At 37.7% G+C, this 12,333-nt stretch overlaps 1 protein-coding gene across 1 annotated transcript in view; it reads right to left on the bottom strand.

The window, feature by feature from the left end:
- Positions 1-10,601, bottom strand: part of LOC144349434 (uncharacterized) — an 11,113-nt gene extending 512 nt beyond the window's left edge. The window contains exons 1-5 of the mRNA XM_085502736.1: positions 10,479-10,601; positions 2,805-3,532; positions 1,680-1,830; positions 864-1,008; positions 1-538 (exon numbers count right to left, since the gene is read on the bottom strand). The exon at positions 1-538 is cut by the window's left edge and continues 512 nt beyond it. Of these exons, the coding sequence (XP_085358862.1) occupies positions 399-538; positions 864-1,008; positions 1,680-1,830; positions 2,805-3,532; positions 10,479-10,595 (1,281 nt within the window). The 5' untranslated portion in view covers positions 10,596-10,601 and the 3' untranslated portion in view covers positions 1-398. The remainder of the gene's footprint in view (positions 539-863; positions 1,009-1,679; positions 1,831-2,804; positions 3,533-10,478) is intronic.
- Positions 10,602-12,333: the final 1,732 nt, after the last annotated feature.

The following is a 12,333-nucleotide window of genomic DNA, read 5'->3' as shown; positions in this document are numbered from 1 at the left end:
AGATGGGCTCAAGATCATGTTTTTTCCAATATAATGGTACAAACATCCTCAAACGACTTTACCTCGCTAGTGAATGACAACATTATGTAAGCGGTGTTTTTATATAGACCATACTGTCTTCCTGAGAAATGGATTACAAATATAAATATATATTACAAATATTGTAATATGACGATATCGATGGGAAATCTGTCGAAACTGAACGCCAGAATGAGATAAACTCTCGGTTTATGGTACTGATGGGAAGGTGTTCGGTTTACGCAGAGAAGTTCGGTTCAGGCAAGGTTGACTGTATTTGGAGCCGGTGGATGAATATAATCACTTATAATATATCTAATATGAGATGTAAAAAATGCTGACTTTACTGGGACTGATTTATATTGCAAAAAAATACGTCGTCATAGCAACACGGTCAGTGCACTCGGAACACCGGGAAGTTTCTTTAGATTGAGACTAGTTCCGAGTCCTCTCGTCTTGCGCCCTCTCGAGACGAAATGTGACCAGTTTGAACGATGGTCAGCCAGAAATACTACGGCATCTGCAATGCGAAAGATAAATAATCTGATTAAGGAAAATGAGAGTGAATACCGCATATAATATTACATCATTACGTCAGCTTATCAAGTTTTGAAGAAAAATAGGAAACTGAGGCTAAATCAGAAAGTCTTAGGAAAACATGGTGTACGCAAGAGGTAAACACCAAAAACAAAACACATCGTAAGTTGGGGGCGCTCTGCAATTTTGTGTGTGCAAATCTGAGCTTTCTCGAAATATATATTTTCTCTTTTGGCCCAGATAAAACATCGCTTGAGAAAAGATTATTTCCTAATGACGTCACGATTTGTTTCAACCTATATACTCACTGAGACATATTTCTTGCTCCAGCAGAGAGATCTTGTAGTTGTCATCAAAGATTGGTTTCAGGTGCGGCAAATTAAAGGCACGTATCTTATCGGAAGTGAATATTCGATTTCGAGGAATCTGCGTTGCTAGATATCTGATAATTTCCTGCATTGGAAGGAAAGACATACACAGTCGTGTAAATGGATTTACATTGGGACACTAGATGAACTGTAGGTCTAAAATGGCAACCCCCCGGAGGTACTCACATTGAAGGGCTATATGTAAATGTGCCGCCTAAAGTGGTCCCAAATTCACCACTTCTGTCTGAAAAGGGGTATGTTATTTTTCCCTGTCTGTCTGAAAAGGGGTATCTTTTTTTCATTATTGCTGTCGAAAAAGGGATCCATATTTTCCAAAGACTGTCTCTAGAGCTTGAGTGATCCAACAATCAGGAGAATGAAGCTGATTTTTTCTTTCTGTAATTTCATTTCAATCGTCAAAGTCCATCCCCTGGAGGCCACCTGCTTTTTCCTTGGTACCATTTGTGCTCACTGTCAGGAAAGGGGTGTCAAATATCCACAGTTCGTCTAAAAAGGGGTAGGCAATTTGAGTTTATTTCTGTCTGATAAAGGGTACCCCCAGTACCCCCCCCCGGGCCACCGACCAAGACATCTTCTATTGACTTCATTTATTATAGTAATTCTGTCTAAAACTCGGGAAACTCAGGAACAATCCCCAAAATCAATCGAGACTACATCGATTCTTATTCGGGTTTCTTTTTGGGCTAGTAAAAACTCTCAACGGACTTTCTCCACGTGTGTATATGTAATACGTACCTTAGACCACAGTGGATGGGCAACATAGATACAGTCAATCTTATGGGCTTTCATCAGCAGTGCAATGGAAGGAACGATGGACCTGGCTGCTAGGCTGATTAGTTTTTGCGTTCTGTTACACCATTCTATGTCCCTCTCACCAAAGACGCATCTATATAAAAGAACACCCAATTCATGCGGTAGATAATACATCATTGCTATGAGCAGCGCCATCTAGCGACGGCGCGCTTCTTCGACGTAATTACGTCCAAGAAGGTTCATTAATACAGTTTTTGAGAATATATTATTTTAATCTATGAAAACAAAATATGTGAAAAATTGGTTCACGGACCAATTTGTGTTATAAACATAAACTTAGAATGATTGTTTAAGGTAAATCATTTAAATGTGACATTACTGAAGTGGATTAATGCACGAGACTGTTGAATTGAAAACAAATCTTTGACTTTTTTTTTTTGGAAACTCGAGATAATGAAATAATTTGTTTGGAACTATATTTTAAAATCAAATCAAAAAGGGGTAAGAACCAATTTGTAAATTTGACAGTTTCCATATTTTCTGTCTATGAAACGTACAGAACTAAGTCTGCTACTATACATTTAGATGTCAATTTTGTGTATTTTTTTCTCCCTGAACACCAGACAGCCCTGATAATTATGTGATTGTTTTCGAACCAAAGTTATATATATATTTTTTTCTTTTCTTTTTTCGCATCACAAATTTCTGTACCATGACGATTGCTGGGCAACCAACGACATGATCAGCGGCACGCGACAATTTACACTCGGGTCAGAATACCTTTTATAAAAACAATATTATAATCAATATTATAATATTTTCCCAAATCCTCACCATCCAACACTCAGTTTTACACTTTTATTAGCAATTTATGGTTAATAAATTCAACAATAATTTAGCGGCATATGGCCATTGGAAACTAAAGCTCTATTTTATGTGCCGCCAGATGTAAATTCTATAATCTAAAGCTAAAAAATCGCTTCAAATCATCGTTCAAGCCTTAATAATATGTCTGGCAGAATAAACTGGGTGAAAAATAAGTTTTTTGTCTGTCTTGGGGGGGGGGGCTTGGAAGTACTGGACCCGTAAAGTACTCCCCGGGCTTACCCTTCTCCGGTTTTGTTCCTCCAATGCAGAGCTATAAAAGGCCTTCCCTCGCTCATGCGCGTCATCGCAGCGTCAGCTGCTTCTCGGATGTACATCGCCCTTTCAAGGTGCTTCATGACAACGTGGTGAGTTCCCTTGTAGTGGTTTGAAAAATTGGAAGGATTGTAAACTGCAAGACACGGTGTGTCATCTTTCTCGATGCCTGGAGTGAAAGCCGCCGGTTCAGCGTGCGGCAGTCTGATGCCATGTATCCAACGAAACATGGCCACTGTTGGTTTATACATTTTGCTGTAACCGGCCCTTGATATGACGCGAATCGAAGACGACCCGTTCTCGCAGTGTTCAAGAAATTCTTGGACGGTAGCAACGGGGAGAAGATTTGCGAGAACCTCACTATCGAAAGTTTGATTGAAATTCCTCATATTTCCCGCCGTGTAGCCTCTGGCGTGCGCGCCGTGGTGAAAGAAGGGCGTCATTACAAGCGTTCTGTTCAGACGCAACGCTAATCTCACAGCGTTGGCAAATGATATAAACTGTACGTTGCTGCCTCCACCAAGTACTCGTATGATGGGCAGCAAATATTTCTTTGACACGGTGTTACTGCTCTGCTGTACTTCGTTCTCTGTAAGTACAGGATATTTTAAATGATCCAAGACGTCGTCAAATGGCGTAACGGCACTACTCTGTGACCAGTGCCCCTCCATAACTGTCTCATTTGTTTTGTTAACCTGCAATAACGGTCAAATACATATTAAACTTATTGTGACATTGATATATTGTGACATATGAGTACCGAGTTTACAATTTTCGTAAGAATACACGTGCGTGATTTACAATCTTTATATGAATACACGTGTGGATGTTTACAGTCTCCATATCATGAGTACAAGTGTGGAGTTTACAATGAATACATATGTGACAACTTCAGTTTCTATATAAATACAGGTGTGTTGTTTAAAATCTCTATACGAATACAAATGTGTTGTTTACAATCTCCATATGAATACAAATGTGGAGCTTCTAATCTCCACGTGAATACAAGTGCGGAGTTTACAATCTATATGAGTACAAGTGTGGAGTTTACAATCTCTTTGAATATAAGTGTGTGATTTACAATCTATGTGAATACAAGTGTGGAGTTTACAATCTCTATATGAGTACAAGCGTGGAGTTTACTGTAATATCCAGACGTTAAACGATAGTTTTAGTATTGTTGCCATTTGGCGCTTGTTATATCTTTGCTATGTATGACGTCATTGAGACGCGCATTGCATTGTGCGTTGTTACTAAAAATATATAGAATCCAACATGGCTGAATAGCGGGAACAAAAGCAATGTGTCGACTATTTATTGATAGGGACAGATATTACATTGGCGACGAGGACGAAAGAACCACGGGAAGGCAATCCTAAATACCTGGTGAGTGCCAAAGTGACTGTGTGATAAATTTGAGCAAAACAATTTGTCCAGAAACTGACTGAGAAAACAGCGACAATGTGAGAATTGCGACATGTACACAGAAAGCATGGCCGACGCACCGATGGCAGTAACCGTTGTCACAGAAACTAGAAACCTCAAATGCCAACCGTTCACACATGCTGATGATCACATAACAACTGGCAAAGCTTGGGAAGAGTGGTTAGAAAGCATTGAACGAGAATTTCGGTATTTTAGAATAACAGAGCCTACAGACAAGAAAGATGCGTTGATAATTTATGGGTGAAAAGAAATAGCGAGATTGGAGAAAAGTTTACCTGATCCTACTACAGCTGGCCTCGATGTGTATCAAAAATTGAAGAATAAACTTGATGCATACTACACCCCAAAGAAAAATAGGCATCACGCTAGATATTTATTTCTCAAGATGAAACCAGAAATGAATGAAACCACTATGGCTTATGCAGCCAGGCTCAGAGAAAAGGCTAATGAATGTGAGTTCGGTACCAATTGTGATGAGAGAATTTTGGAACATTTGATCCAAACAATTGACAAACAGGCCATAATCCAGAAAGCCATTAATAAAGAATGGTCTTTGACACAACTACTAACTGAAGCAGCTCAGTTGGAGGACACATCACTACAGCTATGTGACATGAAATCGTCGCTAAAGTAAGGCAATATAAGCAACACAAGAAATCAGGTACATTTGAAAAGGGAAAAACAAAAATTCAACAGAAACCGTGTGGATACTGTGGATTAAATGAAGCTCATAAGGAAGGTCAAAATTGTCATGCATATGGCAAAAAGTGCAGAAAATGCCAGAAATGGAACCACTTTGCTGCAGTATGTAAAACCAGCAACAGAGATGAGGGCATGAAAGAAACTGACAGACAAAAATCTAGACATGACACCAATCAACACAGTACATACAACTGGAGAAGACAACAAAAACAAAGTATCAAAAGAGCTACAGAGCAGATGCAAGGCAGTGATACAAGTTCTGATGATGAATATTTCAAACAAACTGTCAAACATTTCAAACAAGTAAGAAAGATAAGTGAAATCAACAACAGTAACAAGACTGTAACTGTAAGAATTAGTACACAGATCTAATGATATATATGTACATACACTAGAGAAGAGTCATGTCAAGCTCAACACTTTGCAAAGCAGCCTACCTGTCAAAGGTGAATTCAAGACCGTTGTGAGAAATGAGACATGTGGAGCAGCGACCAAATTCATAGTGGTCAAGGGCAGAATTAACTCACCTCCACTTATCAGCAAAAGCACCCTCATCAAGTTAGGCATGATACAATTTCAACCAGATGGGTCACTAGCAGAAACCAATAGCTTAAGAATCAAACCCAAGGCTGTCACAAAAGACAGAAATCAGTTAAAAGACATAACTGGCAAATATAGCAAGTTATTCAGTGGCATAGGAAGAATAAGAGATATAAAGCATGACAAAGAGATTTATGCCAAGCTTAGCATGAAACCAGAAGCAGTACCAATAGCACAGCGACCTAGACCAGTGGCATACTACCTGCAGAAACCTTTAAAGCAATGGTTAGAGCGATGCACTGAAGAGGGGATCTTTGAGGAAGTACCTCAGGGGGAACCTGTGACATGGTGTTTACCACTAGTAGTACAACCGAAACCTAGATTCCGCAAGATACCAAATGATCAACTAGAACCCCACATGATCAGAGCCAGTGTTGATTTGAGAGTTCCAAACAAGTTATGGAGAGAAGACTTTACATACAAATTCAATGATTGTGTGGTATTTTCCAAGTTAGATATGAGACAGGGATACCATCAACTTTTACTTGACCCAGAGTCACGAGCACTTGCTACATTTAGCAGTGAGAAGTTTCCTAGGGATGATTGGTTACCTATCCAAATTTATTCCTCGTTATACATCACTGACTGCACCATTAAGAGAACTGACACACAAAGTGTCCAGTTCAAATGGGGGCCAGAAGAAAATACAGCTTTTGAGAAACTCAAAGAAAGCATCACAGGTGAAGATACCATGGCATACTTTAATCCAGCAAATCCAATCACATTAACCAATCACATTAATCACATCAGCTGGGTTGTTCCAGATGAGCAGAAAAGGTATGCAACCAGTGCACTTCATCAGCCGAACAATGACAAGTGCAGAGAAAAGATACAGCCAAACAGAGAAAGATGCTTTATCAGTGGTATGGGCAAAGAACAGGTTCAGCATGTATCTGTTAGGAGCACCAAGATTCAAAATCATTACAGCACATAAACCACTGCTACCGATGTTTAACAAAGCAACATCGAAACTACCACCAAGAATAGAGAAATGGGTCATGGACATGCAGAATGTAGATTATGAATTAGTCTATGAGCCAGGAAAGGATGCAGCAGACCCACTAGACTTTCTATCTAGACACCCACTACCAGAAACTGGTACAGATACTGCAGAGAAGATCATCAAGCAGGTGATAGTTGATGAACATGCAGTAGTGATGGACCGGATCAAAGAAGAAACAGAAACAGATAGTCAACTGCAGAAACTAAGTAATGTTATTCTTAGAGGTGACTGGGAGCAGCACAAGAAAGACCCAGACATCACACCTTTCTACATGATAAGATATGAATTATATACAGCAGAAGGATTGATCTTTAGACTAAATCGCATTATAATTCCAAGAAATCTACACCGTAAAGTCATCAAAGCACCTCACAAATTAGGTCATTTTGGGATGACTAGAACCAAACAGATGCTGCGAGAGAAATATTGGTTCCCAGCGATGAACAATCTTGTTGAGCAGATCATAAGTCAATGCTATGAATGCCAAGTAACTACTCAACAGCATAAACAAGAACCAATTAAAATGACTACCATACCAGAGAAACCCTGGGATGTCATATTAGTTGATTTTGGAGGACCGTATCCGGATGGGCGTTATAATCTAGTGGCCATCGACAAGAGAACCAGATACCCAGAAGTGGAAACCGTGTACTCAACAGAAAAAGCCCAAGAAAATGTTTGCCACACATGGTACACCAAGGCAGCTAGAAAGTGACAATGGTCCACCTTACAATTCCAGAGAGTTTGCAGACTTTGCAAAAGAGGAAGGATTTCATCACCATCTTGTAACACCCGAACATGCACAAGCCCATGGGGCAGCAGAAAGTTTCATGAAGATGCTAAACAAAACCGAAAGAATAGCACATCTTCAAGGCAAAGACTGTGAAACCGCCGTACAAGAAATGCTAACAGGGTACCGTTCAACACCGCACCCAGCAACAAATACAACACCATATGAAGCACTGATGAAAAGACAAGTGAGAACAAAGCTTGATCATCAGATGAGAGATAAAGATAAAGAGACTATACGAGATATTATCATTAATGATAGAGACTGTATAAACAGAGACTGAAACGCAGTGCTGAGAACAGAAACACCAAAGCATATAACTTTGTAGTAGGTGATTATGTTCTAGTAAAGCAACACAAGAAGAACAAATGGACAACAGCTTATGAACCAGCATTCTACATCATCTACCGAATTGATGGATCAAGTATTGCAGGCAGACGTATCACTGATGGAAGAGAAACATACCGTGATGCAAGCAAATTCAAGCTTGTGAATGCAGTAGTCCAGAACATCGATGAAGGACAACAAATACCTCTAACTCACAATAAAGAGTTAGATTCTGAAGACTGGAGAGAACAACTACTACTGATGACCAATCAGGAAGAGCAAGAAGTGAGACAACCAGAGCAACAAGCAGAATCAGAAACTGTTTGCAATACACCAAGCAAACTGAAATCTGAACCACCAGTTATTAGACCACAGAGGAACAGACGCAGACCAGCTTACTTGAATGATTACGAGTGAACTCTTAACTGAATATTGTGACTCTTGATTGATTATGTTTGAACTCTTAACTGATATGTTATTGTTAACCATATGCTAATGAGAAGAAGAAATTAACGCGAAAGAGATAATCATCCAGATAGGTTAATTTATGTTACTTTATATACATATTGTTATCGTTATATAATATCGAGAATATCGTTTATGAAAGTATCACAACCTCTTGAGCATATGAATTCTTGAAAAAAACAATATCGTTCCATCGTATTATGATATACATGCTTACTATTAACTTGTATGATGAAAATCATAATCTCATAAGAAAGGCAGAAATGTAATATCCAGACGTTAAACGATAGTTTTAGTATTGTTGCCATTTGGCGTTTGTTATATCTTTGCTATGTATGACGTCATTGAGACGCGCATTGCATTGTGCGTTGTTACTAAAAATATATAGAATCCAACATGGCTGAATAGCGGGACCAAAAGCAATGTGTTGACTATTTATTGATAGGGACAGATATTACATTTACAATCCCTATATGAGTACAAGTGTGGAGTTTACAGTCTTCATATGAGTACAAGTGTGGAGTTTACAATCTCTATATGAGTACAAGTGTGGAGTTTACAATCTTCATATGAGTACAAGTGTGAAGTTTACAATCTCCATATGAATACATATGTGACAACTTCAGTTTCTATATAAATACAGGTGTGTTGTTTAAAATCTCTATACGAATACAATTGTGTTGTTTGCAATCTCCATGTGAATACAAATGTGTTGTTTACAATCTCCATATGAATACAAATGTGGAGCTTCCAATGTCCACGTGAATACAAGTGCGGAGTTTACAATCTGTACTCTATATGAATACAAGTGTGGAGTTTACAATCTCTATATGAATACAAGTGTGGAGTTTACAATCTCTATATGAGTACAAGTGTGGAGTTTACAATCTTCATATGAATACAAGTGTGGAGTTTACAATCTCTATATGAATACAAGTGTGGAGTTTACAATCTCTATATGAGTACAAGTGTGGAGTTTACAATCTCTATATGAATACAAGTGTGGAGTTTACAATCTCTATATGAGTACAAGTGTGGAGTTTACAATCTTCATATGAATACAAGTGTGGAGTTTACAATCTCTATATGAGTACAAGTGTGGAGTTTACAATCTTCATATGAGTACAAATGTGGAGTTTACAATCTCCACGTGAATACAAGTGCGGAGTTTACAATCTGTACTGTATATGAATACAAGTGTGGAGTTTACAATCTCTATATGAGTACAAGTGTGGAGTTTACAATCTTCATATGAATACAAGTGTGGAGTTTACAATCTCCATATGAATACAAGTGTGGAGCTTCCAATGTCCACGTGAATACAAGTGCGGAGTTTACAATCTACTGTATATGAATACAAGTGTGGAGTTTACAATCTCTATATATGAGTACAAGTGTGGAGTTTACAATCTTCATATGAATACAAGTGTGGAGTTTACAATCTCCATATGAATACAAGTGTAGAGTTTACAATCTCTATATGAGTACAAGTGTGGAGTTTACAATCTTCATATTAGTACAAATGTGGAGCTTCCAATCTCCACGTGAATACAAGTGCGGAGTTTACAATCTGTACTGTATATGAATACAAGTGTGGAGTTTACAATCTCTATATGAATACAAGTGTGGAGTTTACAATCTCTATATGAGTACAAGTGTGGAGTTTACAATCTTCATATGAGTACAAATGTGGAGCTTCCAATCTCCACGTGAATACAAGTGTGGAGTTTACAATCTGTACTGTATATGAATACAAGTGTGGAGTTTACAATCTCTATATGAGTACAAGTGTGGAGTTTACAATCTCTATATGAATACATAATAATATTACAATTACTGGGGTTGAACAACAATATGAAACTAGACAACTAATGAGCGCCTCACAATTTCCATATATGAATACAAGTGTTGAGGTTGAAGTAATAATGTGATGAAATCGCGCATATATTAACGCCATAATCAGTTAAACACAGTCACTGACAAAGACTGTAAACGTGTATCGGTATTAAAGACGGACAGCGGATTTAGTCGTGTTGTGTTTATGAGGTATAGAACGGCATAATCAAGGCGTTATTTTCTGGCAATACCCCATCACGCAAGGGCACTCGATGTTCGATCAGTGTTTAACAGATGCAATGGAATTTCTTTACTAATAAATTATTATTATCACAAATTTAAATGAACTAATTATTAAATATAATCTTCCAATGTCCAAAAATATACCCAGTCGAATACTTCGCGTGTAGTTTTCATATTATTATGACATCACCACGTATAACAGCGACGTAAAATGGTACAACTAGCTTACCTGCGTCGCATAGAAGACATCTAACGTGTTGTTCAAAGCATGATAAAACACAGAACGCGTCATTAGGAGAGTTATTAAAGACAATAAGAGCACAAGTTGTCGTAGTTTAATTCTCATCCTGGCTCGAAATAAAACTCGCATTTATCGACGTTAGTAAGCCATGCTATTAAATCATCTGCGTTGACTGCGTAATATATCGGCTAAATGTCAGCCAGACAACAGCTGCGCGACAAACAACTTCGATCCCGATTACGTTTAATTCGAATGTATATTTCATTAAATACATTTTAATTAAATTGTACGTCACTGCGTGACTGACCGACCTACATATGCGCATAGTTATCAAATATTACGATAAAACTAATAATAAGCGTCAGAGTTGAAATTAATATTTCACACGTCAAGTGTGGAGGAGTTCGTGGAACGTGATTTTGTTCACAGGTTATTGCGCATGTGCAAATACGGATGGCACTTGGAGTCATCCCGAAAAGTTGTTTTGACACTGAAATCGTTGCCCTTCTATGTTTTTTGGTTCATGTTATGTTAAACGATGCCGAATAACTGTGGTACTCGGGGATATTCATTGAAATTGCTTTTTATTTTCAATATATTGTCATCAAATATTCACCTGCATGTTGTCCAAATTGAACGACCATTATATTTTCCTATCAATATTATGCACCAGGAACTTGGTGGTCAGATTACTCATTACTTATTGTTCTACAACATGTAAGTTTGTCTACTAGTGATATAAGGCTTCTTATTTCTTAAACACAATTATTTGTTCTGAGACGTGTTTGATAGTTGTATTGTTTTGAATTAAGTATATGCCTTCTTGGAGTCGGCTCCATCGATTTTTACATGATAACCATTTCAAATACTTCAGCATACAATTTGAGAGCAACTTAAGTTCAGACTAGAGAATAACCCTGGCAGATCTATTTTGTAAACGTTCACGTTTAATGTTGTAACCGATTAGTACATGTTGATCCACAGCTAGACCAGACCACATCAGCACATAGCATAATAGTTAGCTTATTCAATGTACCCTTTCCTGAACATGATTCAGGCCGGAATTATAAATTGATTTATTTTTATACGCGAAAAATGAAGCAGCGTCATTAAAATAAGAACACTTTTGCAATTCAGTATTAAATTAGTTATTAACATAAATAACAAATAACCATGGACCTAGTAAATTGTTTTTGGATACACCAAAGTCTAAAGACAGTGGGTTATTCCGTTAATAAAAACCGTCACTGTTGTGGACTAGTAAGATAATCACTAAACCATGCGTTCGCATTATCCTTGACATACATTTTCACAAAGCCCACACAGTTAAATATTTGGTATCAAATGGATCAAACAAGCTTGTAGAATACAATTATAATGAACTCGGGATTATGAAAATAGTTTGGTAGGTATTTATCTCTGAAGTCTTCTTAACATGGACATACTAGTCAAAACGGTATTCATCATCTTCTACTTGTTCATTTTTACAAACAAGACGAAATCTAGATTTCTGGATTCTGTTGCTCAATTTGTCATTTCTGATTTGACACCGTTAGACGACACGTTGCAATTATCATTTTTTATCCATTAATATAATATTTCCCACAGTCATAATTTGATTTGAAATCAATCAAATGTATCCAGATTGCGCATTGATGCCACAATTGTCAATGTGTTCTTTTCTGGTGTAGAGTACACGTCGTTCATTTCCAACACGTAAGCTACGGTTACACCAACACAAACGATGTTAACGCCGGTTATTCCAGTTCTACCGTGGTTTAATTATGTTTTCATTCCCTGTCAGTGGAGTTACACATTTAAAAATAATCACACTGTATATTAT

Source organism: Saccoglossus kowalevskii, chromosome 8 (assembly GCF_978046115.1).
Source record: "Saccoglossus kowalevskii chromosome 8, keSacKowa6.1, whole genome shotgun sequence".
NCBI lineage: Eukaryota > Metazoa > Hemichordata > Enteropneusta > Harrimaniidae > Saccoglossus > Saccoglossus kowalevskii.
The sequence above is the reverse complement of the archived record's forward strand: the minus strand, read 5'-3'. Positions and strand labels throughout refer to the sequence as shown.